This window comes from Martes martes (genome assembly GCF_963455335.1).
Source record: "Martes martes genome assembly, chromosome: 7".
Classification (NCBI taxonomy): Eukaryota; Metazoa; Chordata; class Mammalia; order Carnivora; family Mustelidae; genus Martes; species Martes martes.
Window position 1 is genome coordinate 111,947,496 of NC_137894.1, and position 27,571 is coordinate 111,975,066.

The window sequence follows — 27,571 nt, forward strand, 5'->3', positions numbered from 1 at the left end:
CCTGTTTCATGGGGTGCTCTTTCAGGGAACTCTGTGTGGATCTGCCCAGGTCTCTGTCTGTTATGGCACCTGAGTTAATCTCCCTCTTCCCATCCCCTCCAGCTTCAAGCCCTCCTGCCCTTGTGTTCCCTGGGCCTTTCTCTGGCCTTGTCTACAAGAATGTCACCGTGCCTGTCTACACTGCCGTGAAAGGGGTAAGAAGTTGCTGTCTGAGGTGAGGGTGTTCCCTGCAGGAGGCCCCTTGTCCACGTAGTGGCTCGAGTGGGGCTCTAGGGTCAGGCTTCTGCACACACAGGACTCCAGGCACGGAGCTTAGCTACCATATAATGTCATTTTATTTTTAGTATTTACTAGCCTTTTATTATAAAAAGTCTAAATTTGAATTTTCAAATTGAAAAATTTGAATCCATACGATCATGGGCAAAGTGAAAAGTTAAATGTTAGACCTACCCCTGCTTCACCTGTCCTCCCCATCTTTTCCCATGTCTGTCCCAGAAGGACTCTGTCCAGAATATTTCATATATGTTCGTATTCCCATGTATACTCTCATAATATCTCTGTGTATTTTTCTTTGAATGTAGTTGGCACACAATATTACGTTAGTTCCGTATCTATATTTTTTTAGATATAACTGCAACATGTTTTCACACGTATTTTTGTTTCCTTTTGTTATTGGTTTTTGAGGTCAAAACAGTTAACTTTGTAAAAAGTTTTTTAGAATAATCGAAAAGCCAGAAGTCACATTTTCTTTCACATTGCTTTTCCCTAATTTCTAGCCCCGGGGGCAACTGTCATTCACGGTTTGTGTTTATTCTGTGAGGCTCTCTGTTGCATTTACCAGTGCACTGACAGATACTGTCTGTGTCCCTATCTCTCTCTTGTGCACACACACACACGCACGCTCACACCCATGCGCGTGCACACGGCGGGAATCATATCATACTTGCCCTTCTGCCCCTTGCTTGTTACACCACCATGAGTCAGATCTCCCAGGTGCACCTCCATGCACAGCTCCACTTCCTCTTTCAGGGCCCCTCGGTGTGGATGCCCCATGACTACCTTAACCTGCCCTCCGCTGATGGACAGTTTCGGTCACATCTCTGCTTTTCTCTGCAGTGTAGTGATGAACGTCATTGTGCAGACACATCTCTGTGCACTTGAGTATTAGGCATATGTATTTCCAGAGGACAGAGTTCCGGAGGGGAAATTTATGGGCGAATGATAGGCGTATTTTAAATTGTGGCAGGTAGCACCAAATTACCTTTTTAAAGCCTTTATCATGCCTCAGAGTATCTTTTCCCCATAATTTCAACAACGTGGAGATAGTCGGTGGCTTCTTGTTTCCTTATCCGCACACATGTTTAAAGCTCCTACCGTGTGCCTGGCCCGTGTGGCATTCTGGCCTCCTAGTGGCAGGAGGAAGGGTTACAGCTGCCGGTGCTCAAACCTAGATGGGGCAGGTCCTTTGGGGACCACGGAGGATGACAGTGTGTGGGAGCAGGAGGCCTAAGGAGAAGCGTGGAGGTGAGGATGTGAGAGTAAGGTGGAGACGGGACAGTTGTCTGTCGAGTGCCCCAGACAGGCCATGTTGGCCACACCCTGGGTGCTGGGGCTAGGGGTACCAGCGCTGACAGTAAGGGCTGCATCTTGGTGAGTTGCAGCGGGGGAGGGCACCTGTCTTGCAGAGAGCCATGCAGATCAGCACCGTGCCTTTTATGGACGAATCCTCTGGGTCCGATGATGATTGCTGCTCTCAGGCCAGTTTCCGAACTTCGGTCCCCTGCTCTGAGTCCAGGAAGACCAGCGGACTGGGCAGCCCCCGGGCCATCAAGAGAGGTACAGAGGAGGGAGCAGGAGGGTGTGGGCGCAAGCAGCCCCTCACCTCCTTCCATGGGCGGGCTCATCCGGGACCCCCGGCTCGATCCCCACCCATGAGCCTCTGCTGTAGACTCAGAGAACCTGGGTCAGGGAGGGAGAAGGCTCCTGCAGCTCCCGGGTTGCATGAGCTGGGGAGGTCGGGGGCCCAGGCCTTGACTTGTCCTTCCTCGGCAGGTGTCTCCATGTCCTCGCTGAGCTCTGAGGGGGATTACGCCATCCCCCCAGATGCCTACTCACTGGACAGCGACTACTCCGAGCCAGAACACAAACTGCAGCGGACCTCCTCCTACTCTGTCGAGGGGCCGGGCCTGGCCGGGGTACGCAGGGGGCACGGGCTTCCCCGGGCTGACGCAGGGCAGGGGCGGAAGCAGGCCTCCAGCAGGGGCTGCCTGTCTGGAGCCCTCGGCCCAAGACGAGGGGTCCTGGGGAAGGGAAAAGGCAGGGGCAGGGGGCTGCAACAAGGGTGAGGCGCTGGGCGTGTAGGCTTGGCGTCATAGACCCTGTGAGGAAGGAGAGGGCACCCAGCGAGCTCCTCGTTGAACCAGGGGCAGCCAGCGGGCTTTCCCACAGTGGCCCACCAGGCCCCAGGCATTTCCATGTGTTCCAACCCTGGAATGCCAAAAGAGGACATGTAGGGGTTTTTAACTGAGTGCCATGCACCGTGCTCAGTGCTTTTTGTGCCTTGCCTCACGTGTCCTCACCGTCCTCTCAGGACAAGGACCCCATTTCCCAGATAAGAAGCCTGAGGCTCAGAGCCATGCTGCAGACCCACATCCCTCATTCCCCAGCCCTCCGCCCCGGCCTGGCTGACGTGCCCCTTGTTGCCCAAGCCTCACTCTCCCTTCCTGCTGCCTACAATGGTCTTCTCCTCTCCTTGTCATGGCTTTGAAGGGAAGCTGACTTTTCCTTCCGAGGCCAGTTTGGATCTGGCTCTTCGGGAAGCCCTCCCTGGCCAGCCTCTCCCTTGTATAGTCCCTGAGGGGGCCACCTGAGTTTATTCTAGTTCTCTCTGAACCCTTAGCAGGGTATGGTGCCCTGAAAATACATCTAGTATGTATGTAAGAAGTTGTCTTTAATTGACAACTGGGCCATTCTGGTTTGTGTGACATCTACAAACCCCAACTGATTCCCCCTTTCTGCTCTGTCCTCACCACCCCCCCACCATGCCCTCTCACCCCTACAGGAGTCCCTGGAGAAGTCGGGCTACCTGTTAAAAATGGGAAGCCGAGTGAAGACTTGGAAGAGGCGCTGGTTTGTCCTGAGACAGGGACAGATTATGTACTACAAGTCCCCGGTGAGACCCTCCTCCCCCAGGACAGTGGTCAGAAGGAGCCTGGGCCAAACTCGGGACTGTGTGTTGGGGACTAGAAGAAGGGTTGGTGGGGCCCATGGCCAGAGGGCAGAGGTCTGGCAGGTGGGCACCTGGGGCTTTGAACCTCACGTGGGACCGTGAGGCTGGTCCCTGGTTCTTGGAGTGAAGTCAGGCACAGAGCAGTCAAGGTGGTTCTAGATGACCTGGCTCGGTGACTCCTTACTTCAGAAGCTGATTTCTTTTAATGCCTGGTCCCGTAAGAGAATTGTTCCCAAGCTGCCCTAACGTCATCTGGGTTGTTCTAATAGCCCATCACCTCCTCCACCTCCTTCCTGTACAGTTTGGAACGAGGGAGCCTTTGATGTTGAGATCTAATTTGACAGGATCTCTTTGGGGAACCAACATGAATGTTTTATAGAAAGCAAAAGGGCCACATCTCTTGTGCAACTCCAGCCAATGTCCATGGCTGTTGAGGATCCTGGGCCCGTGTCCCTCAGCGAGCAGGCACACTCTGAGCAGTGAGGTGTGCGGGCGCATGGGGAAGGGGAGTGGTGATGTGTCTACCACTTATTTGCCACACTTGGTACAGAGAGTGTAGTAGAAAGAATTTAAAGGCTTTATAGCTCAGTAATAACATGGTGGCTTCTGACCCAATTTTAAAGGCTCAAGTCTATCCTTTGAGGCCTGGGTCAGATGGGCCCCTGTGTCTCTAATCATTGCTCCATTTAGCTAGAACCGGGATCCAGAACAAGTTACCACAGTCTGGGAAGGCTTGGGAATCACTTTCTCCATTGCCTTTGACCTCGAGTAAGACCTGAGGGAGAAGGATGTGCTCTGGGAAGGCTCCTAACCGTGTTCCTCCCCATTCCTGTCTTTACAGAGTGATGTCATCCGAAAACCGCAGGGTCAAGTGGAACTGAATTCCCGTTGCCAGATTGTTCGAGGGGAGGGTGCACAGACATTCCAGGTGGGCGGGCAGCTTAGACGAAGGGGTGTGGGTTTGGATAGGACTAGGGTGGAAACAAAGCTGGGGCAAAATGAGCATGTGTGAGAGACATCACATCCACATTTGGATGTGACCCTTGTTTGTGAGTACTGGGAGGGAAGACGAGACCAAATGTGCGAGACAGAGTTAAGGTAGCAGAGGCGAGGCGAAGAGAACAAGGGAAAGAAGGGAGGGGGTCCAGAGTGGGAAGAAGGAAGGCCCAGTGGGTTCAGGGATCTGTGCCACCTCAGAGCCTGGTCCCTGGCATGCCATCCCGCCATCTCCCTGCCCCTCCCCCCAATCCCTCCTCCCCAGCTTATCTCTGAGAAGAAGACCTATTACCTGACGGCGGACTCACCAGGCCTGCTGGAGGAATGGATCCGCGCGCTGCAGAGCCTGCTGAAGGTGCAGGCCGTGGGGCCTCCAGCCTTGCCTCGGGGTGGCTCCAAGCCCGCTGTGAAGGGCTGGCTGACCAAGGTAGGGGCGGAGCTGGTGGGGTGGAGAGGCAGGGGAGCCAGGCGCCCAAGTGCAGCCCTCCTTGCCGCCCCTCTACAGGACTTGGCTCACTGGGATTAGCGGGTGGGCCCCAGACACGGTCTGACCGCTCAGTGTCTGTGAGTGAACACTGAGATCAGGGCTGTGAGCCCCACAGCTGTTGTCAAGATGGGAGGACCTAGTTTGAATTCATTAGGGTTGCTGCCCACCCCCACCTGCGCCTGCCATGCCTCGGTATGAATAGTGGAAGCAGTGAGGCAGGCGAGGTAGGTGTGCGTACCCAGCAAGGTCCGATCCCAGGCCTGCCCTAAATGTATTTGAGTTAGGACTCTTCTGGCTAGAAAGAGCAGAGAAGTACTTGTTAACCTCAAGAAAATGGAAGTTAACAAGGAAGAACGTGAACTAGGCCAGAACGCCGCGAGAAGGCAAAACCACGTGTGAGTGAGCTCGGTGCTCTTGGCTCGCTTTCTGCCTTGGCCTTCCGTCTGTGCTCGGGTCAGTCTCCTCCACCTGTCGTACACCTGCTGTGCCCTCGTGATTTACGTTTGCCGGGGGCTTTAGCCTGCCAGCCATGGCCCTGCCTTCCCTCTCAGCATCCTTACGGCTGTGTCCGTATTCCTGGGACAGGACATCGGATTGGCCTGGTTAGTCTTTTAATGGCATGTGTGCCAGGATGGATGGGCTGTCACAGGGTACAAACCATGGCCCTCTCCATGTGAAAGGGCCAGTCCTGTTAGTAGGGATTCTGGGTGGCATCTCCACTAAGGACCAGTTAGACCAGAGGTTTTGAGATCTTCCTTCCTCTGGCTTCTCTTTGGCAGACCTGGATTTACTTCTGGGATTACCTGGTTCTAATCACACAGTCTTAATTTCTTCTTATAGGTAAAACATGGGCACTCCAAGCTGGTCTGGTGTGCTCTTGTTGGGAGAACCTTCTACTACTATCGAAGTCATGAGGACAAGGTACTTCCTGGCTTCCTGACAGCACCCACTCTCTGCTTTCCCCAGACCACATTCCTGTGGCTCCATGTCCTGATGGAAAGACCCCAGCTTTTCTGTCACACCACACAAGTACAAAGCTGGCTGGATCCCTCTCGCCTGTGGCCAGTGTGCACGGCCCACAGATTCTACCCGTGGGGTCTGTCTGTGCTTCTCCTGGCAAGCCTCAGCCAGGGAGCTGTAGTTAACCCCCTTCGTTCTGGGACCCAGCCACATCCATGACTCCCAGCCCAGCGGAGCCTGAGGGTTCAGAGAGAGGAGACTGCCCGGCTCCCTGCTGGCTCTCCCATTCATGGAAGGCTCCTGTCCACAGCGACCCCTGGGCCATTTGCCTATGCGGGACGCGCGCATCGAGGAAGTCGATCGATCCTGTGACTCCGATGAGGACTATGAGGCTGGAGGAAGCAGGCGGTTACTCTCCTCCCACTGCACCCTGGTGATCCACCCGCCAGAGCACAGCCCCACCTACCTCCTCATTGGCACCAAGCATGAAAAGGTAAGGGAGGGGGTTGAGCCTCCACCGCCAAGCTCCAGCCCGTGAGTCTCATCTTCCCTTCTTTCTTTCCCAGCCTCCTCAGATTCAAGTTTCTTTCCTTCCTGGACATTTTGGCAACTAGCATTCCCTGATTGGGACCCTTCCTTATAGCGAATTCCCTCCCAGTGACCACCATCTCTCCACTGGAACCATGAAATAGCACCTTAAGCTTCGAAACTTGGGTTCATGTTCACCTGATCCCAAGTCTTTCCTCTCAGAGACTAGTGGCCTTGACTTGTGCCAGCCAGACTAGCCCAACCTCACCCTGGGCTTGGCCCCTTCAAGAGAACTGCGGACCCTTGCCTCCATTCTTCCACTCCCCTTCTAGGACACGTGGCTGTACCACCTCACAGTGGCTGCAGGGGGCAGCAGCGCCACGGTTGGCACTGCCTATGAGCAACTCATTGGAAAACTGATGGACGGGGAGGGAGACCCAGGTAAGGCAGGGTGGCCATCCTGCGTGGGCTGGAGGGTAGTGGCTGGGTAATGATTGGTCAGAACCCACAGAAAGCATTTCTGTACCCCAAAGCTGTTTTAAAACATCTAAGCCACAGAAGGACATTCCCATCCAAGCTCCAGAGCCCCTGTTTCTGGTGAAGATACTGAGGTGACCCCACTGTGTCCGGGGGAGTTGATTTGGGGGCAGACTTCCCAGTGACCTGGGTCAGTGTTTTACTTTCCTCACCGCGGCTTTGCCGGCTGGACCGAGGGTGGAGGAAAGAAGGTAGCTGGTGGTGAATCAATACAGTTTGTTAATCCATGAATGAAGCCTGCACTGGGATTGGAGGAACCCAAGCCTGGGTGTTCCGAGGTCTTTGTTTCACTCCTGGTTTTCAGGACCCTGAGGAACTAATGGCACCCACCACACACCCCTTCCCTGCTCCTAGGAAGCCTGTTGCCCTCAGGCTGAGGTGCGCTCTCCATCCTGACCCAGCCCTGCAGGGAGGGGCCTCCCCTGCACACACATGCTTGCAGTCCTGTACCCAGCCCTGTCACCGCCCTGGGAGCGAAGCAGTAGCCACTTTCCTGGGAGCTGTGCTCATGCTGGACGCAGTGCCCAGCTGCGTGGCCCAGACCCTGGGGTTCTAACCCCAGCACAACACATGCATCCGTACAGTCTGTCCTGGTCTTCCTCGCAGATCCAGGGGCGGGGGGCGGGGGTGGTGCAGGTCCAGTTTCCGCCCCAACTGTAACTGCTGCTGCTCTTGGTGCTGTGCTTTGGGCAGACTCCCCTCTCTGGAGGCACCCCATGCTGTGTTACAGCAAGGACGGGCTGTACACCTCCCTCACCACCCTGCCCTCGGAGGCCCTGCAGACGGAGGCGCTCAAGCTCTTCAAGGTAAACTGGGAATGGAGTGCAGGCCCACCAACAAGGGGCGCCCTCGCTGCGGGCCCAGGCTCTCCCCAGAGCAGTTTGTCCACCGTGGGGATCCTGGGGTGGAAGCCATGGAGTTAGGGGGAGCTCACAGAGGGCTCTGATGAGGGTCCTCACCACAGGCTTAGGGCACGGAAGCATTCACAGCTTCCTGGGGACCAGTCAGTGAGACTCCCCCTTGAGGAACTCTCCTCCTCCTGGAGTGAACGGCAAGAAAGGCCAGGTTTAGGTTGCTTCCGAACCTGAGAGATCCTGACCCATTTTAGAATGTTCTTTGTGTCTGTCTGAATATTCTCTTAAAATAATGGATGTCTTGCTTATGTAATAGACATATTCAAAGAAGGAATGCTGCTATCCCAGAGTAGCCAAGAAACACACAGAGCCGCCCTCAGGCAGGGGCAGTGCTCCCTCTTCAGAAGGGCTGCCCTCGGTGGGGATGGCCCCGTGTGCCCACTGTCACTAAGGATACTAACCCAGGGGTTGTGGGGCTGCCCGTGCCCACCGTCCTCTTCCCACTAGTCCTGCCAGCTCTTCATCAACGTGCCCGTGGAGGCAGCCTCGGTGGACTACCACGTGTCGCTGGCGCAGACGGCCCTGCAGGTCTGCCTGGCTCACCCCGAGCTGCAGAGCGAGATCTACTGCCAGCTCATGAAGCAGACCAGTGGCCGCCCACCTCAGAAGTGCTCCCTCATACAGGTGAGCGGGGCCCCGGGCCGGGAGCCCTTGGGGGGCTGATGCCCAGGGAACAGGAAGGTGGGAGGAGGGTGCCGGTAGCCTGTGGGCTGCCTCCGTACGGCTGGGCTGGTCAGATCTTGTGATGGCTGCTCTGGACAGGGCCTGACCAGGTTGGCCATGCTGGCGGCCACACCGGGTTGGGGGAGCCCTGGTTTGGAGAGTGCTGAGGGCTCAGTAGCTCAGGGCCGCGTGGGCCCCGTCCCATGCTGCCTGTGCCCTGCAGTGCTGGCAGCTCCTGGCTCTGTGCGCCCCACTCTTCCTGCCTCAGCACCACTTCCTCTGGTACATCAAACAGCAGCTCCAGCGCCATGCGGACCCCCGGTGAGTGAGCGTCCTTTCCCGCACAGCTCCAGCCCCGCTGACCACGTGTGGGGAAGCTGGGGAAGCGGGCCGTGGGGGCCCGGGAGGGACCAGACTTCCCTGCCCCTGAGGTTTGCATGGTGATCACGGAGACTTCACTTGGCGCTGTGTACACAAGTGGGCACACGGAGGTCTGCGCAGGCCTGGGCTGCTCTGCACCCCAATCTCTGTATGCGTGCATGCTTTTTGGGTGTCCCCACATCATCCCCACATTTGCATGGTCTGTGTCCCCGTTCTTCTGACTTCTGGAGACAGTATCTGTGCGAGCCACCTGTAGCAGATAGACCCTGAATGACGGATGAACACTGCAGACCAGAGCGTTCTGGGCTTTTCTCACCGCCAGCCCTGCTGCAGATGGGGTCTTGGCTGGGTCATAGTCGGCAGCCAGGGAATCAAGGTAGCAGAGATGAGTGGATTCCCTGGGATTGTCTTTCTTCCCGTCTCTTTAGAAATGAAACTGGCCAGTATGCCACCTACTGCCAGCGGGCCGTGGAGCGGACCCTGCAGACTGGGGAGCGGGAGGCCCGGCCGTCCCGCATGGAAGTCGTGTCCATCTTGCTACGCAACCCCTTCCACCACTCCTCACCCTTCAGCATCCCCGTGCATTTCGCCAATGGGACTTACCAGGTGAGGAGGCTGTGAGGGCTCCCTCTCCTCTGTCCTCTCCTATCCCTCGCCCAGGAACACCTTCAGGCCAGGGGGCTGCTAAACCTCCTTAGGCTTGGCAGATTCTTTCTTTTTTTTTTTTTTTTAAGATTTTATTTATTTATTTGGGGGGAGTACAGAAGGAGAGTGAGAGGGAGAAGCAGGGAGCCCACTGTGGGACTCTTATCCCAGGACCCTAGGATCATGACCACTACTGAGCCACCCAGGCGCCCTTGGCCGATTCTGAACAGGCAGACCAGCAGAGGGCGGCCTTGGGATTTGGAGGTGGGTGGGACCGTGAGCGCCAGAGTGCAGGGAGAGAGGAGCTTGCATTGTGAAACTACTTCACTGTTTGGCCCTTGGAAAGTGGATCTTTCGAAGCCACTGCAAGGACAGGAAGCTGAGAAACTGACCGAGAGGATGGCATGATAAAACGCCCTCAAAAGTGTGGAGGCAGGGCGCCTGGGTGGCTTGGTGGGTTGAAGCCTCTACCTTCGGCTCAGGTCATGATCTCAGGGTCCTGGGATCGAGTCCCACATCAGGCTCTCTGCTCAGCAGGGAGCCTGCTTCCTCCTCTAAGAAAAAAAAAAAAAAAAAAAGTGTGGAGGCAGAGGGCCAGCAGAGCGGCTGACTCCAGCTTACCTTGGGCGGGCTTGTCCCCAAAACACGCGCCCCTCTGCATGGGACCACGGAAACCAGCTTCCTTTGGCTTTTGCATTTGCCCATGCTCCTTGCAGCCAAGACTTTCCACCTTCCAGACTCACAGCCCTCCACTAGCCCTCACGAGCTCCTCTCGGGAAGTTTCCCCTGGGACTGACCCCTCTCCCACGCAGGTGGTCGGTTTTGACGGCTCCTCCACGGTTGATGAGTTCCTCCAGCGTCTGAACCAAGAGACTGGCATGAGGAAGTCCTCCCACTCTGGCTTTGCCCTCTTCACAGACGATCCTTCCGGCAGGGACCTGGAACACTGCCTGCATGGGAGCATCAAGGTGATCAAGGCTCCCCACTGAGCCAGCTGATCCCCTCCTGGGATCCCTCTGGGCCTTAGGGTTTGGACAGTGGGGAAAGAGCACCTCTGGCAGGTGCCTTCCTGCTGCACAGTCTGTTCGGTTGGGAGCCCAAGGTGCTCCCTCTGGCCGGCATTCTGTGGCATGCTAAAACCTACCTGTACAGGCAGAGAAAAGTTGTTTTTGCCCTTGTCCCTGGAGAGAACATCTCCATATGTTCTCTCCCCCCGCCCTTGAGGGGCTGTGCTATATCCTGGGGAAAAGCTGCTTCTCAGCTTGGTATAGGAAGGACAGGGAGGCACTTGTCCCTATGCACACGCAGAGGTAGATGACCATCCCCCTGGGTCCCCAGTTGTGTGTTGTGCACTGCAGCTCATTCTCGCCCTGTCAGGGCCTCTGCTACACTTACAGGCTCAACCACATTTGAAGCAGGTAGATCTATGTGGCATGTCTATAAGTAAAAGGCCCTTGAATGGGATTTCCACCTATCTTGTCTTGTGGTCTGGGAGTAGCGCCATGGGGGATGTTAAGTGTTTGTGGGAATGTGTTGTAGCATTGATGAGTTTGAGTGTTTTGGTTCCAAGTCCACTTTTTTTATGGCAACAGGACAAAGGCTCCTATAGTCCTTTCCTGTTGCCTGGAAATCCTGCGCACATGTCCCCTTTGTAAATGTCTGAGTGTCTGTCAGGCTCGGTTACACAGTAGGCCTCTGAGGGTACTTGTTGAAGACAACAGTGGTTGGGGGAAGGGAAATGGAGCTGGTAATAGGAGGCCATGGTTTTTGACAGAGGGCTGCCTGGCCTCTGGGGAGGCCCCCTTAGGTGTCAGGCCAGTGGGGGGCACCATCCCACACTCTGCTGCTCACGCCATGCCCTGGGCTCTACCGCTCTGTCTGGGGGGAGGTTGTAAGACACCTCTGGTCCCAGGTGCCTGAGGCCTGCCGCCGATGGGACCTGCTCCCCTCGTCAGGGCCTCTTCTGACTGTCCTTTCCTGCCTGTTTTAGATCTGTGATGCCATCTCCAAGTGGGAGCAGGCCGTGAAGGAGCTGCACTCTGGCAAGGCTGAGGGTGGCACACGTGTTGTGAAGCTGATGTACAAGAACAGGTCTCGAGTGCTGCCCGGGGGTGGAGGAGGGGGGCACTCATCACTGCCATCGGCTGGCCTGTGCTGGACAGACAGCGCACCCACAGACAGCACTGTATTGTGGACACTAGTTGGTGGCCCAGGCCGGCTCTGGTGATCCTCGGTGAGACTCTGGGCAGCTCAGGCTCTCGGTCCCTGTCCTGTATGTATTTGCGCATGTGCACGCACCCACACACCCACCCACACCATGCCACACCACACACACACATACACACCCCACCAAGAAAATAGACCAACCTTGTGGGATGGCGGCAGGGGTTCCATTAGAAGAGTGAAATTTTGTATGAGCACTAGATATTTACGGCTCAAGAATAAATAGCTCCTCTAACAATTCCGGCAAATATAGAAGTAGATACCATGATTTTTTGTCCATTTGGATAAGAAAATCCCATCCCAGATCTGTCTGCAGGCACATGATTTCCATTATTCTCTTGGAACCTTCAACTCCTCCAGTTCCCCGAGAAGCTGTGATTCTGGGGAGCAGATTCCGCTGAGCAAATCCAGTAGGGGAGGGGTGTAGTCAGGTATAGCCTGGGCCACTGTTGGCATGAGATCTCATGGCCCTGTTATCTGCCCTGTGTTGTGCTTAAATTTTTCTGGAGGCAATAGAAAAAGAGTCTCACAGATGGTATAAAAAAAGTAGTTTCTTTCTTTGGAAATCAAGATAAACAGATGCCAAGATGACCTCATCCATTCGGGGTCCCAGCTGAGTCTTGGCTGCTTCTCACTGTCTTCCCTGTAGGCTGTACTTTCGGAGTCAAGTCAAAGGGGAGACAGAGCGGGAGCGGCTGCTGCTCGCCTCCCAGACCAGTGGGGAGATCGTGGCAGGGAGGTTTCCTGTCAACAAGGAGCTGGCGCTTGAGATGGCTGCCCTAATGGCCCAGGTAAGGTTCTGTGCAGGAATTGGGAGGATCAGGGAACCATCTTTGGACTCACAGGGGGCACATAGCACACAGCCTGAAACAGGAGACTGCGGACCCTGCTGTCTCTGGCAATGGAGGGAAGCTGACTCCTTAGAGTCATCAGAGCCCTTTACTGCAAATACACATTACATGCAGAATTCTGGACATGGAACCCAGAGCCCTGCCTTTGAAAGCTAACCACCTTCCCGCCATGAGATCTTGGCCAAGTCACTGTGGTTGTCTATGCTTTAGTTTCCTTCTCTGTATAGTGGAAACAAAAATGCCTCCCTCCCCCCCACAAGGTTGTACTAGTATGCTACTGAAATTATGTATGTCACATAATGGATGTGCTGAGATTTGTATTTATAACTGTAAAACGTTGTAAATAGAATCAGGAAGGGGAAGGTGCATTCAGACTTCGACTCTTCTCTCTGTTACCTTTAAGAGGCTGTCTTGCCAAAGGTATCTGGGATGCCCTCATGGTTCGCATGAGAAAGCTTCTGACTCTGCATGCTGGAGAGGAAGGGGAAATAATAAACATTTACTGAATGCTCTGTAGAGGGTTCACTGCTGAGTATGTCATGTGTATTATCTCAGTTCTTATCCCCGTGTAACAGATGGGGAAATTTAAGTACTTGCTCAGGTTTACAAGGCCAGCAGATGGCAGAACGGGTACCTGAGCCGGGTCTGTGATTCCGAAGGCCACATTTGGAACACTGCAATACGCTAGGATCTGTAGCCTCTTCAGTCATGGATCTCAGATGTTTGGATTAGAAGCCAGAAGATCCATAGTTCTCCCTTGTCTGCCACTAATTAACTGAGTCTTTGGATAAGGCACTTAACCTCCACTGCAGAAGGAAAGTGAATATAAATAATCATCAAGGGCCATAAGGTGGTTTCTCTAGGGTCCGTGAACCGTGAGATGAAGGGTCTGTTCATGAGAAGTGTTTTCGCATCCGTCCATACCCCATCAATGAAGTAACGAAGTGATGGTTGATTTCACCTCCCCAGCAGCCCCGGCCCCACCCCATCCACTTCCAGATTCTTGACTGCTCCCTCTGTGTGCTTCCAACACAGGTAGAATATGGGGACTTAGAGAGGCCCAGCCCACCAGGCCCCGGGAGCCCTCCTCCTGCCAAGGTTCAGCATCATCTCCAGCAGGTCCTAGACAGGTTCTACCCGAGGCGCTACAGACACGGGGCACCCCCTGAACAGCTGAGGTAGGCTGGCCAGATCTCGGAGGGAGCTGCTGTGGGGAGGCAGGGGCTGTAGGGCGGGGGAAGGCCTCAGAGCTGCAGTGAAAACCTGTTGGCCCTTCACTGGCCCATTTCTCTCCATCCATCCAAACCAGGCACCTGGCAGATCTGCTGACCACAAAGTGGGCAGCCCTGCAGGGCTGCTCCCCTCCTGAGTGCATCCGCATCTACCTGACGGTGGCCCGGAAATGGCCTTTCTTTGGTGCTAAGCTCTTTGCTGCTCAGGTAAGTGCCAGTGGTTTTCAGGGGAAGGAGTGATTACCACACCCTCAGCAATGTGCTCCACCCTTCTCCTCCTGCTACTGTCCATATCTGGTCCTCTTTGAGCCAGTCCGGTCTGCAGGGCCTGCCTGCACTATAGCAACCAGCAGAGGGCGCTATTTTCCCACCCATTTCTGGCCTCTCTGCTTTCCATGGTCCAGAGCAGAATTGTGGTCATTGCTTTTGGGCCCAGATGATTTCTGGGTGACCTTCATCTTTCCTTCTTCTTCTTCTTCTTTTTTTTTTTTTTTAAATCTTATTTATTTCTGAGAGAGAGAGAGCAAGCACGCACAAGCAGGGGGAGCTGCAGGCAGAGGGAGAAGCAGGCTTCCCCTCTGAGCAAGGAACCCAGTATGACGCCCCATCCCAGAACCCTAGGATCATGACCTGAACTGAAGACACACACTTAACCAACTGAGCCACCCAGGTGTCCCTTCATCCTTCCTTTTAGACTTCTCTCTCAGTGCTACCCCTGAAGAAAAAATAGAGGACCAACTAATTGACACACAAGGGTTCAAACGTGACATGACAACCATCTCAAGAATACCTCCATTTTTAAAGAAGTGTAAAAGAATAATATATAATCTAAACAAATATGTCTCTGCAGACTTAGGAGGGCCATGGGGACTCCTTAACCACTCAGGCAAGAGTTTATTTCACCTGCACAAAGCCCAGGGGGCCAGTAGTAATCTCAGCTGGAACTTTTCTTGGCTAGCTGTCTGGTGTGCATAAACTGTATTTGTACCCAGAGTACCATGTCCTCAAAGCTGGGTCACGATCCTATTCACTGATGGTACAGATTCGACAGTGGACATTCACTCATTCATTCAAGAAAGAATTGTTGAGCTACTAGGTCTCAGGCACTGTTCGAGAAGGCAAGGGATGAGCGAATCAAATACTGTCCTCACCTTCGTGGAGCTTCCCATCTAGTAGGGGAGATACATGTTAATCAGATAATCATATATATTCTCCCTCTAAATACACAATCTCTCTCTCTAAATACACATTTTACAAGCTGTCATAAGTGCTTAAGAAAGGAGAAGTATCGGGGTTATAAAGGCATAGAACAGGGGACCCTGGGGCCCTCTCAGTCTGGGAGGTTGGGAAAAGCTTCTGAAAATGAGGACATGTCCTTCCCTCTCCCCAGCCTTTTGGGTAGGAGAGCTAGGAGATCTGGATTGCCCTACTGCAGCTGGGCAGTGAAAATGAATCATTCCAGGAATTGTCCACCAAATAGCCACTTTTCTCACTAGTAGAGCCAAAAGTCCATAAGATTGCATTCTTGCTTTCCTGTTTCTTTCACGGCCCCTAGGAAATTGGCTGAACCAAGATGCACTTCAGCTGGGAGAGACTATGGGTGGAATGCCATCAGTTTGTGAGCACTAGGAGAACACAGCCCGTTCTCTGTGCCCATGACCGAGCAGCCAGGGCTGGCCTTGTTCTGCAGCACAGAGCCTCTCAACCAGTGTACTGTGGGTACCCCTCCCCTCTCGAGATGGTAACTGGGTGGCCGGAGCCCCAAGAACACATGTCTTCTGTTTACTTCAGCATGCTGTACAAATACCATCCTTCATGTTTTCCAAGACAAAGGTTGGACATCACTGCCTAGCAGATTCCTGGATGTGCCTTCTTCCTCCAAAAGCTCTTAGAGTTTAGCATTCCTAGCTGTGGATATGTCTGATGGGATTTTCCTATTTCCCCAGCCTGCACAGATGTCTTCCAAGGACAGCTCTCTGGTGTGGATTGCTGTGAATGAAGACGGTGTCAGCATCCTGGACCACAGCACTATGGTAGGAAAGAATAAGGGTTGGCTCTCTGACCCTTCCTTCTCCTGAACAGCACCTTTTCTTCTCCTCTGTGGACTCAAAGAGCTGAGCTAAGTGACCATGGTTTCCCACCCCACCCCACCCAAGCCTTGCTTTCCTCTAGGCTAGACACAGCTTGTAGACATTCAAGATGTAGATCTCCAAGTTAGGACCACTTCCAAGTTCTCCCTTTCTGGTTAAGGCTACTTATGCTTGGAATAGACAGGGGGTGCTGGTTCATCTCCGGAGGCAGGTGGGAAATTTCCCCAGAACTGACTGGCTTCTTCTCACAGCAAGTGCACGTCACTTACCCCTACTCTTCAGTAATGACCTTCGGTGGCTGCCGGGATGACTTCATGCTTGTGATTAGATCCATTCCAGACCAGAGCTCTGGAAAAGGCCACATTGAGAAGTTGCTCTTCCGGATGGCCGCTCCCAAGGTGGGTCTGACAGCTGTTAAAACATGATACTTGGATCTCTCTAGAATGAGGAGGTTGGCTTGAAGTTAAGGAAGCTGGGTTATGACGTCCTCTACAAGGGCCTTGCCCCAGGTAAAACTCTGGTCTTGGCTGTAATCAGTCCTCCGAAGGGTTCAGGTAGGGCTGCAGCTCTGAGTCCCTGCCGAGCTCGTGGGGTGAGGGGCTGGCTGAGAGGGCACGCACTCTGGTCCAGCTGCTCCCCTACCCTCCATGTGGTACTTTCAGCCCCCACAGCCCAGCACCGCACAGGCTGTAGGCGGGTGTCTACTCACTGCTCTTGCAGCAGACCAGGGACCAGGGCAGCCAGCTGCCTCCCGTGTGCTCTTCTCCTGGCTTCTGCCAACACTTGTCCCCACGTGGGAAAGTCTGCATGTGCTCCCCCTTCCTTATGGTCTTAAAGTCCATCCCAGAGACTGCTTCTGCTTTAAGGGCTTTCTATCCTGCTTGGTGCAGGAGATACAGACTAGCAAAAATAACAAAGACTCCAAAACCCAAATTCTGATTTATAGTTTCTGACTCCCTTCGGAGGGTAAGTGGAAACCCTGTTGTTTTAATCCTAAAATTGGAGTTTCCCCAACCTCCTCCTTTTAATGCTGCCCCTGCTGAAGGAGAAGATATACAGACACTTCCTCCAGGGAGGCCCGCTTCCCTGGCTTGGTGGTGAGCAGAGCAGAGTATCACCTCTCCTGTTCTCAGGAGGGTACTCAGCGTCAGTGGCCCTTCAGACCAATGGGCACCCACTTCACTGGGCCTCTGAACCTCCAAGAAATGATCCCCTTTCAACATTTTCTCCCAGGTATTTTTAAGAGATAAGAAACTGAAGCCCAGGAAGGTTATGCACCCAGTGTAGCAGCTAGTATGTGAGAAAGCCGGCATTCGAGCCAAGGCAGGTTGAATTCCTTTGTTTCTGTTGTCTCAAGATTGCAGAGGCTACGTTCATCATGGCCAGCTACATGAACCATTGCTCCACGACTGTGAACCCCCCCACCAACCCGCCCGCTGCCCACCAGCTATGGGAACTGGACGGGCAGCAGTTCTTTGCTTCTGTTCCGTGTGCTTCCAGAGGGCCAACGTTGCTGTGAATGCTTCTCCTACCCCTGCCCCCCACAACTACCTGGTCCCTCTGGGATTAGAGATCTGTATCCTGGGGTATGATACTACTGTGATGGGCTGGACAGCCCTCCCCCAACCCCGCCCTGTTTGTTCTAGGAAATGTCTAGTTCAGTGTCCCTGAAGTCTTTACTCTCTAGGTGCCTTATGTTTCAGGGCCCAACTTCTAAAAATCCAGACCCAGTATAGAAACCACTTTTTTTCACCAGAATACTGAGCTCTGGATGCTGCCCGATTCTAGACACAGACTGGGACGGTCCACTGTTACTAGTTACTGAGGGCATCAGTGCTGTAAATCAAGGCTTTCTGCACAGATACTCTTGGGAAGGCCAGTATCTTTTATACTGTACATGGTCCTTATGTGGGGATTTATACTTGAAGTTTTCCCAACATCCCCGAACAAGATAGGACTAAAATTTCCAATTCACCTGAACTGTGACAAAAGCCTAGGACTCATTAAAACTGGACTGCCATTCCCAGATGGGAAAGGTATTGGCAGGGTGAAGTAAAAGGAAGAGACTCACCTTTTCCCTTCCCCACTGTAAGAGAGCAGGCATTTGCAGTGCCCTCTGGGGCAGCAGCTCCTGTCTTTGCAGGACAAGGAAAGGCACTATCCCTGCTGAGATTGAAGCTATTATTCTCCCTCACACTGGACTGTCAGCCCAACTGGGTACAAGCAAGGGCAGGGGGTAAGTCCAACGTGACCTCTCCCTGTCTCATTTTAACCACTAGATAGGGCTCAGTGAAGGCCGTGCTTCCTACTGTAGGATGGGGTGGTCGTCACTTGTTTCCTTGTTCTTTGAAAGACCAAGCAAATGCACCGGTTTTTGCTGCTTTGTGAGGCCACCAAAGATGAGTCAGAAACAGAATTCAGGCTTGTGGGCCTGGATTTACTCAAGACTTCTGGCGAACTTCCGCTGGGAATTAGTTCGAGGCCAGAAGGCACATAGGCTAAGAGCATCCTGATGATACAAATACCCCCTAACCCCAACGGAGACCTTATGTTGAGTGCAGAGATGATCCTCGTCTCCACCCTCCCCTGACAGAAAACAAAAAGACGAAAGAGTTCATTCATACTCTGATTTTCCAGCATTGGAGAAACTTGAGTTTTATTTCATAGCTCTAAAGCAGTCTGAGCATTTGTCAATAAAGTGCTGAAAACTGTATGGGTTTAGCAGTAGCATCTAAGAACCAAGCCTTTGACTTCAGCAAAGTGTGTGTGTGTGTGTGTGTGTGTGTGTGTGTTGCACACTGTAAGAATTTCAAGGCTGGAACTGGTTATCTGAACACCTCAGCTGCTGTAGGCTTCCCCTCTCTCACCCTTTAAACGGACAAGCATGAAAAAAAAAATAAGGCAGCACATGATTGTGTCTGCCTCTTTTAAGTGAACTTGACTTTGCAAGACTGGAAATTTTATAGCCATCTCTCATTTCTATTGCTGCCTTTCCCCCAGGATTTAGGAACTAGATGAGACATTTCTACCTCAAACAAGTCACACGTCATATGTACCACAGGCTCCAAACAACCCCTCCTGTACTGGTGTAAAATTACAGCTCTGGTTTATAATACCCTGAGTGTCTCCAGGCCCATGAGGATAATGTTATCCACTTGGGAGTTTAAAAGAAAAAAAAAAATTAGGATTCTAAGGAAAAAGCAAGCAAGGATGGAGCTGTGTCCACACTGAACTTGGGGGTCAAACAATTTCCCCCACTGTATCTCCTTCCCAGCCCTTCAGGAATCCTCCCATAGTTTATTAATTCTACACAGAAGAAACTGCCTTATAATCAAAGGCTTCTACAGTTGGTGTGTTTATCCTTTTTTAACATGTGTGGAAACCAAAGTCGAACTTCTGTCCAGCCTTTGGTGTCACCCCTCTTGGCAAAAGACGTTTCCGAAACCCTAGACAATGCTGACTAACAGCAGAGTATTAATATGCTTGACATCCCTGACTGCAATGCTGTGTTCATGTTGTCAATAAAAAGCAGCTGTGAACCAGGCAATTACTGTGTATGTTTTGGAAGGGGATCGATTTATTAAGACAGTCATCATAAATTAACCCTGTACAGAACACGGGAGCTAGGTGCACAGAGACTGGTCTTTCGTAGGACATTTCTTCCTAGTCACCAGTACCTGAAGGGCTTGACTTTTGTACAGAGGTACTGTGTAGTAGGAAACTATGTTTCTTAAGAGATCTGCTGTCAGTGTCCCATGTCTGCACCACAACCTCTACAAAATGTAAACCTGCATGTGCTTAGGAATTTCACAAAGTGCTCTTTGTCAATGTTACTTTTGACATACCACTGCTTAAGGTCTCCCCTCAAACGATAAAGTAGGCAGAACCTTACAAGGGGATCACTAAAACAGACAAATACTTTGCTCCACATCACACAATGAGTTAGGTTTCCAGTCACCTGCTCTGTGGCTCTGAGATCCACTGCATCCATCCTGGTTCTTAGAGCTTTGTCCACCAGATGGTTTAGAATACAGAAAATAAACCAGCCACTATGGCTTAGGAGTCCTCTCCCATGGAAGACAATACTGGCCTTCTGAAATGCTGGGACTCATGGACTTGCTGATGCAGCTTTCTGGTGTGCCAGGATCTCCTGGCAACTCCTGTACACTTCAATCAAGCAGTCCAGGCGGGGCTTGGCACTCTGAATTCCAAAGGGAAGAAAGGCAGAGTCAAGATGAACATAAGAGAGAGCTTAGCAGTGCAGCATCCAGGTGCAACCACAAGCTCTCCCCACAGCAGGGGTCTAAACAGCTCAGGTGTGAGCTCAGAGAGGCAGGAGTTCGGGCCACACAGCATCTAACTGGCTAAGGAAGCAAGAGGATAACAAAAGACAGACCCTCTCGGAAATGTCACAAGCTGTGAGAGCCTTCAAGGACAAGAAGGGCAATTTAATATATAAATATTAAAAAGTATTTTGTACAATGAAATGTGATACAACCAAAATTAAAAGTTACAGAATGGGAAAAATATATGTGGAAAGCATATTTAATAAAAGTTCATTATCTAAAATATGTAAGTTGTTACAAATGCATAATCAATATCTAAACTTTACTTGACTAATAGAGGAGATGGATAGTTTAAAACAAGAGGAAAAACTGGTAATTCAAGGAAAGATGAAAAATCTCTTTGTCATTTAAGAAGCGATTTAGAAACTTTAAATTCCCTTACCTACATACTAAAGGAAACAAATAAACCCGCTGTTAGCCAAGACTGTAGAGAAACAAGTACAGATTCCCAAAAGTATGGTAAAGTCGTCCAATCTCTGGAGCCAAATCTCAAACTGTAAAAATCTATGAAACTGTTCATAAGCTTTAATAAAATAATTTTGAGGGCATCTGGGTGGCTCAGTTGGTTGAGTGACTGCCTTCGGCTCGGGTCATGATCCCGGACTTCCAGGATCGAGTCCCGCATTGGGCTCCCAGCTCCTTGGGGAGTCTGCTTCTCCCTCTGACCTTCTCCTCTCTCATGCTCGCTCTCACTCATTCTCTCTCAAATAAATAAATAAAATCTTTAAAAAATAGTAATAATAAAATAAAATAATTTTGAACTGTAATGCAAAAGAATTTTAGCTTAGTGGTCTTAAATCCAAAGTGAGAAAAGGAAGGGCAATAAGGCAAAGTTAACTATATACATAAACAGTCTACATACCTATAATCCTGTTTGTGTATTTTGTGTAAAAGCAAGGCAAAAAATAACCTGGAGATGATTTCAAAAGCTAGCAGTAGAGTGGCTAAATAAACTGATACTCAACATGATAATATAACTATTTAAAATATTAATTATAATGGATTCTGTCGATGCATGAAAATATGTACATTAGATTTAAAAAGCAAGACATAAATTAGGTGTAACAGTATGTGCGGATCAATGGACATCGATGTAAAATCATATACTGGCAGACTAACAAAATAGATGAATGGTGATTTACAGGCAGAAATTGCTATTTTTTTCTTTAAAATTTGGATAAATTTGTAATATTTCTGAAAGCCTGTATTTGCTTCAGAAAGAAACTTTTGAAATAACTAAAATCCTAACTTTGATTAAAAATAGCTGTCAGATGTCCTCAAATACTCTTGGCAACTAGAGTTTACACTCCTACTGAGTATAAGTAGCCATGGATATGCAGAGAATGGGGAAAGGTAACGAATTTTTCTAAAGAAACTTTAGACAACTGTTCTGTGCTCACCTGGAAGACAGGTACTACTTGGGATATCCCATTTGGTTCCACTGGATCCTTCAATAAAATGCAGAGGTAGTAAATCACCTTCTGCTGTAAGACAATAAACCAAACAGCAGAGATCTAAGTGAAATTCACTCTCTTTTTCTTCAAGGGAAGGCTAAAAGCTTTTTATAAGCAGTTATCTCTATTAGAACACTTGATTGATTTTGAAGTGAAGAAAAAGTATATTCTCATTCTCTAACGTCAGCAGCAACAACAATAAGAGGTGATTTTGAAGCTGGGCTAAAAAAGTTGAAATGCTGACTTACTTTCTACGAAAACCTGCTATATCTCTGTAACAATAAAGGAATGTACCTTTCCAATGTAAGTTTCACTTTCATGGTTCATGGACATGCCAACCAAAAAGGAAACACTACAATCCCAGAACAGAGTCTTCAAGTTTAATTCTTTGACATCAAGGTATTAAGACTCATTTTAGACCCCGGCAACGGCCATGAACTACCTCCTCCAGAGAAATCTGTAATACTTAGGACTTAACTACTTACCATGTAAATAGCCTCATTGATGACCACATCCTTCACCTTGCCCATTTCTATGAAGGTAGTGCTTTCTTTGCCAGAAGCATAGGATGAAGTCATCTGGATGCCAAGGGAGTCAATGATTAACAGAGTCTCCTGATCAATCTTGACAAAATGGAGGTAACCAAGCAGCCCTAGGAGGATGATGAAGATGGCAGCAGAGAGGATCATGCTGTTCTGAAGAGAGAGCCAGACACAGGCGGTAAGATTACCAAATGGTCCTCCACACAGATCTCTGCTGTTTAACAGGTCCACTCCACGCAATATGTAAAAAAGCCTGTGTTCTATGGTGAGTTGAAAAGATGGGAGGAACATGCATGGAGGAAGAGAAAATCACTTTTATTTTAGCTCTGTAGTGCTATGAAAGCATATGATGAAGTACATCCAGACAACAAATGGATAGGTGTAGGAGGAGAACCTCGATCACCAAAATAGTACCCACCATCACACCACTCTCAGAGGTTCTTCTTTCAAAACCAAAAATTAAGGATTCAGACCTTTTCCTCTCATGCTCCATCAGTGGAATATACAGTGCAAAAATCAAACAATACAATAATAAAATGCTTTAGCACAGTGTAGCACACAGTACTTAGCAGCCACTCCTCCTTCCTAAAAGAACTTGGAATCATGATTGGTTCCCACTCCTGCCAATGACTGGTTTAGAAATGGATAAATGACACAACTCTGGCCAATACAAGGGGAGGTCTGCTGAAGGGGCCTCTGGAAAATGAAGCCCATCTTAAAAAGAGATCTAAGGAAGAAAAGGTCACTTCCTCTTGAGGTTTGATGCCTGGAACCACTATGAAACTACTACTACTCTGCCAGGCCATGTAGAAAGCCAGAATGAGGACGAGAACAACAGTGGAAGAGCAGTAACATGAAAATAATCAAAAGGCCTTTAAGAGCCTCTTATGCCCTCAAGAGCCCTCCTCCCTCCTGATTCCTTTGTTTAATAATAAAGATCACACTATTTGGAGCTCTTCTAGTTCTTTTGGGTAGTGACTAACTGATGTGTTAAGCCTGACTGAGTAGCTGAAATGACTAACTTATGTGTTAAAGGCTCAAAAAAGGGTATTTATTCCTTTGATTCTAAGACACATTTACAATCTTTTAACATTTCTGAAGTTGAATGTGTTTTTCTATTGATGTACATTTTTTATGTGCCATTATTTTCTTTTATTTTTTTCCAAAAAAGCTATTATTTAGAAGGATGGCACAAAGAAAAAAAAATCACAGATGACCTAGAAACAAAACAGATTCAGTACTTTATGAATATCATTCCTTGATGGCAGAAGTATCTATACTTTATTACTGATAAGATGCTCTCTCTGACCTAACCCTAATCACACACTTCTAAACCCTCATCCTTGGGTGTCCATCCTTGTTAGGCCTGCATTGCTCAGCAAGCTGTACCAAGAATCTTGCTAAGTCGGTTTAGAGAGAATCTTTGGCCTCTGATCACTCTGGCCTGCCTTTAGCAAGAATCATGTCAAGTCAAGTTAGCCAGAATCCCCCTTTATTCCTGAGGTTTCCTTTCAGTCATTTTCCATCCACCGACCCCCCACTGTGCTCCTTGGCTATAAATTCCCACTTGTCCTTTCTGTATTCAGAATTGAGCCCAATTCTGCACTGAGGTCACTCTTTTCTCCTACTGCAATAGTTTCTGAATAAAATCTGTTTGTACTGCTTTAACTACTGACTGCCTCTGGTTTTCCTTGAAAATACTTTTCTACTTCATTCCACCTAAAACACAGTAAGTGTTCCATCAAGAGTCTGTTTGGGCCTGATCTATTTTTGTCTGGTCCACCCTGAGTTTGGAATGGTTTCACCAATTTTTAAATGGTTTAAAAAAGGAAAAGAAGCAGAAGACTGAGAGAGAGACCTGAAAAGCCTCAAATATTGGCCTTTTAAAGATAAAGTTTGCTGACCTCTGTGCTAGGTAATTACTTGTTGATTAATGAATGGAGAATGGAAAAATCTATGTGCTGGGTCTCTGATGATCCACAAATATCTACTTTGAGTTAATTAAATGCCTAGTATCTAGTACAGTGTCTGGTTCATGGTCTGAACTCAATAAGCATTATGGAAGAATAGAGAGAAATAAAATTCAGTCCTGGCCCTTACAGATGTGTAAGAGACCAAATTAATACACATAAGATATTTTTGGAGAATACTACGAAACTGGGTATAACTGCCTAAGAAAGGATTAAAAGAGAGAGAGAGCAAGAAAGACATCAAAGCACACAGGATATCCCATGAAGACTTCCAAGGAAGAAGGATTTTCACCAGTACAGAAGAGGTGGTGGTTATTGGCAGATATACTTAACTGAGAAAAGGAAGAGGGAAAAACATTCCAGATTGGAATAAATAAGGTAATAACCTGCAATTTTATTTTATTTTAAAGATTTTATTTATTTATTTCTCAGAGTGAGCACAGGCAGACAGAGTGGCAGGCAGGGGCAGAGGGAGAAGCAGGCTCCCCACTGAGCAAGGAGCCCGATGTGGGACTCTATCCCAGGATGCTGGGATCATGACTTGAGCCAAAGGCAGCTGCTCAACCAACTGAGCCACCCAGGCGTCCCATAACCTGCAATTTTAATAGAACTGTGAATTTAAAAACCAGTTTGATTTGAAGTCCACGTATGCTATTTACTAGCTTTGTGACTTTGGCTTTTCTTCTAAGAAATGAGACATTCAGGAAAGCAGCTGGCAGTCAGGGGGCATTTAAGTAGTTATATGTTCCCTCCTCCTCACATGACCACGTGACCAGAACACAGGCTAGTATTAAAATTCAACTATATTATAAATTAAATCTTTTTAGGGGGAGGGAGAAGGACTGTCTTGGCAACTTAACCACTTCAACTGACTTTTGAACAAACCTTTAGATATGGATTGGTACAAATTAGAGCAGTCTTAATTCTGCACATTATCTACACCAAATTACCATGCTCTGATCGTTAAAAAAGCCAATGAAAACAAGATCCAAATTATAAATAGCCGTAGCTCTGGTCAGATGACTCCTGGGATAATATGCTCAATTCAGGGCACTACATATGAAACTAAACTCATCCTGAAAAGGACAATTAGGATGACTCCTTTTATTTGAGGGCTGTCACAAAGCTACTGCACATACTACTTCACAACACTGTGAAGCTGGCATGGCAGAGAGCAATTCCATTTTAGACATGTGAAAACCGAAGCTCAGAAAATAGGAAGGGGGGGCGCTGGGTGGCTCAGTGGGTTAAGCTTCAGCCTTCCGCTCAGGTTGTGATCTCAGGGTCCTGGGATCAGCCCCTCATCACATCAGGCTCTCTGCCTGGTGGGGAGCCTGCTTCCCCCTCTCTCTCTTTGCCTGCTGCTCTGCCTACTTGTGATCTGTCAAAAAAATAAATCAACTCTTTTTAAAAAGTAGGAATGAGTCTAGAAAGAGCACAGAAACAACTCATCTCCAAAACTTCACAATTCTTTAGAAAGTACTTAAAGTTGGGGAAGGGGTGGGGGGAGTAGATTGCCTTGAAAAACGGATTAGGAAGGACTATCAAGCTCATATTGTGGAGGCAAAGGCAGTTCTTTAAGACTACAGGGGCGCCTGGGTGGCTCAGTGGGTTAACGCCTCTGCCTTCGGCTCAGGTCATGATCTCAGGGTGTTGGGATCGAGCCCCGAATCCGGCTCTCTGCTCAGAAGGGAGCCTGCTTCTCTCTCTTTCTCTCCCTCTCTGTCTGCCTCTCAGCCTACTTGTGATCTCTGTCTGTCGAATAAATAAATAAAATCTTAAAAAAAAAAAGAGAGAGACTACATACGGTGCTGCTAGCAGTGACTCCTCTGAGGAGTGGAAGTGATGGATGAGGACGATCCACTTAATAGTTCTCGGAACTCCTGGAACTGAATTACTGTGGGCGTGTACTATGTGGCGCACATGCACGTTAAAGCCTTAGGTTGTTGTGCAAGGACTAAATAAATGTACGCTGGGTGGAACCGCAGCGCACCACCCACAAGACCCACAAGAGGGAGAGAGTACAGGTGTAAAAACTTCACTAAACGTGAAGAAAACAACTGTCCAGCGGCGGAACCAGCTAGTTCCCCCCCTCCGACCCAATAACAGGAGGTCCGGGCTCGACCCGATGACCCCAAAGACCTTTCCAAACCCCAGCGCCCGACTCCGACCGCGGAAAGGGGCCGACCGGCCATTACCTCGCAGAGGGTGAAGAGTCCGTAGGCCGCTAGCCATACGGTGCAGGTGACAGCGGTGAGCGAGCGCAACGACAGCCGAGGGCAGCTGAGGCAGAACTCCCGGCAGGACGGGGAGTAGTAGCGGCGCTGCAGGGCCAAGCGACCGCCGCAAATATCCGAGAAGGTCTGTTCGTCCTCCATGGCCCGATCGCCCCCTCCCCACCCGGCCGCGCCGCTCTAGTTCACCCGCCAGCGCCCTCTAGCCGGCTCTGGACCCACTTCCGGGGAGCGACGTCAGACCCACCCCTTCCCGCCCCACGCTCCGCGCAGCCGCAGTTCCGCGCCGACACACGAGGCGCGGGTCCGCTGGCGGGTGTTTCGTCTTCCGCGGCTGGGCTGTGTTTCTGCGACTGACTACTCCGGAGACTCGCGGGGGGCTGACCCAACCGGCTGATCAAAACCGCTGTTAACGCGCTTTCGCTCGGCAAACCGTTTTCTATTTCTAAGCCAGAGTACGCCCCAAGGAGACAGTCCGCCGGTATAGACTTATTCCAGTCTCGCGCTCACTCACGCATGCATGTATTCATTCCTGAGCCAGGCGGTTTTAGGTGCTGAGGATAGAGCGCTGACCAATGCTGAAGGTCTCTGCCTTCAAGCAGCGTCCCTCCCAGTAAAAGAAACAATATGGAAATAATTTCAGAGAGTGCTGCTGGCAATAGTAGGACGGGCAGGGGTGGCTTGGGGACTTGCAGTAGGGCAGTCAGGGAAGTCTGAGGACACTGGAGCTGCACGGACGAGGAGCTGGACTGGTCTGGGAGAGCTCTGCAGGAGGAATTTGCCGGGTTGGAGGACCAGGAAAGGCAAAGCCCCCGAGGCTGGAACAAGGTCGACTTACTGGAGGAATCAAGAGGCTGACGAAAACTGAATGGGGAAGCTGGGAAGGTAGTTGCAGGGCTCAGATCCTAGAGGGTCTTGTAGGGCCTGGTAAGAAGTTTGGATTTCAGTGGCTGGGAGTTCTCTCTTCCCAACCGCTGCTTGGAGCATTAAGTAGGTAGATGAGCCCTGGTCAGGAGGTTAGCAAGAGAGGAAGATGCACAGGGTGTGGATAATAAAATTACTAAGCTCGTGAGTAATAGCGGCCTGTGGGTTCTTCTTTCTTTCTTTTTCTTTGGATGTGGCTTAAAAGTGGCTTGTGGCCCGTTAAAGTTACAGCGCTTCAGCCCCAAGGCAGCATCATGTATGAAAGAATTGCTCCCTCTGTTTATAAAGATAAATAACAGTCTTAGCAGCTTTAAGTCTCTCTGATGAGTCAGGTTCCGTTTTTCCATCTTCATGCCGGATTTTGT

At 50.2% G+C, this 27,571-nt stretch overlaps 2 protein-coding genes across 5 annotated transcripts in view; one reads left to right on the forward strand and one right to left on the reverse strand.

Moving 5' to 3' along the window:
• The window catches only part of PLEKHH1 (pleckstrin homology, MyTH4 and FERM domain containing H1), a gene marked incomplete at its 5' end in the record, with an annotated part of 42,895 nt that extends 23,622 nt beyond the window's left edge, over positions 1 to 19,273 (forward strand). Inside the window, 21 exons of the mRNA XM_080809596.1 lie at positions 103 to 194; positions 1,686 to 1,836; positions 2,053 to 2,195; positions 3,062 to 3,172; positions 4,071 to 4,157; positions 4,491 to 4,652; positions 5,553 to 5,633; positions 5,983 to 6,165; positions 6,533 to 6,641; positions 7,431 to 7,543; positions 8,099 to 8,275; positions 8,538 to 8,635; positions 9,124 to 9,301; positions 10,153 to 10,308; positions 11,331 to 11,431; positions 12,213 to 12,354; positions 13,450 to 13,592; positions 13,724 to 13,853; positions 15,593 to 15,679; positions 15,988 to 16,134; positions 17,094 to 19,273. Of these exons, the coding sequence (XP_080665722.1) occupies positions 103 to 194; positions 1,686 to 1,836; positions 2,053 to 2,195; positions 3,062 to 3,172; positions 4,071 to 4,157; positions 4,491 to 4,652; positions 5,553 to 5,633; positions 5,983 to 6,165; positions 6,533 to 6,641; positions 7,431 to 7,543; positions 8,099 to 8,275; positions 8,538 to 8,635; positions 9,124 to 9,301; positions 10,153 to 10,308; positions 11,331 to 11,431; positions 12,213 to 12,354; positions 13,450 to 13,592; positions 13,724 to 13,853; positions 15,593 to 15,679; positions 15,988 to 16,134; positions 17,094 to 17,255 (2,753 nt within the window). The 3' untranslated portion in view covers positions 17,256 to 19,273. The remainder of the gene's footprint in view (positions 1 to 102; positions 195 to 1,685; positions 1,837 to 2,052; positions 2,196 to 3,061; positions 3,173 to 4,070; positions 4,158 to 4,490; positions 4,653 to 5,552; positions 5,634 to 5,982; positions 6,166 to 6,532; positions 6,642 to 7,430; positions 7,544 to 8,098; positions 8,276 to 8,537; positions 8,636 to 9,123; positions 9,302 to 10,152; positions 10,309 to 11,330; positions 11,432 to 12,212; positions 12,355 to 13,449; positions 13,593 to 13,723; positions 13,854 to 15,592; positions 15,680 to 15,987; positions 16,135 to 17,093) is intronic.
• PIGH (phosphatidylinositol glycan anchor biosynthesis class H) lies at positions 12,716 to 26,545 on the reverse strand. Of its 4 annotated transcripts, XR_013967199.1 has the most exons (5): positions 26,247 to 26,545; positions 22,022 to 22,231; positions 21,483 to 21,566; positions 19,695 to 19,937; positions 12,720 to 12,885 (listed from the first exon to the last, which is right to left on the reverse strand). XR_013967199.1 is itself a non-coding variant. In XM_080809599.1 (4 exons), exons 1-4 carry the CDS (start codon positions 26,424 to 26,426, stop codon positions 12,850 to 12,852), a joined length of 510 nt encoding a protein of 169 aa, XP_080665725.1. In that variant the 5' UTR covers positions 26,427 to 26,545; the 3' UTR covers positions 12,716 to 12,849. The 4 variants fall into 4 exon arrangements, 3 of the variants coding, with proteins under 3 accessions (XP_080665725.1, XP_080665724.1, XP_080665723.1); XM_080809599.1 differs by lacking the exon at positions 19,695 to 19,937 and having other exon boundaries at positions 12,716 to 12,885; XM_080809598.1 differs by lacking the exon at positions 12,720 to 12,885 and having other exon boundaries at positions 17,387 to 19,937; positions 21,483 to 21,530.
• Positions 26,546 to 27,571: the final 1,026 nt, after the last annotated feature.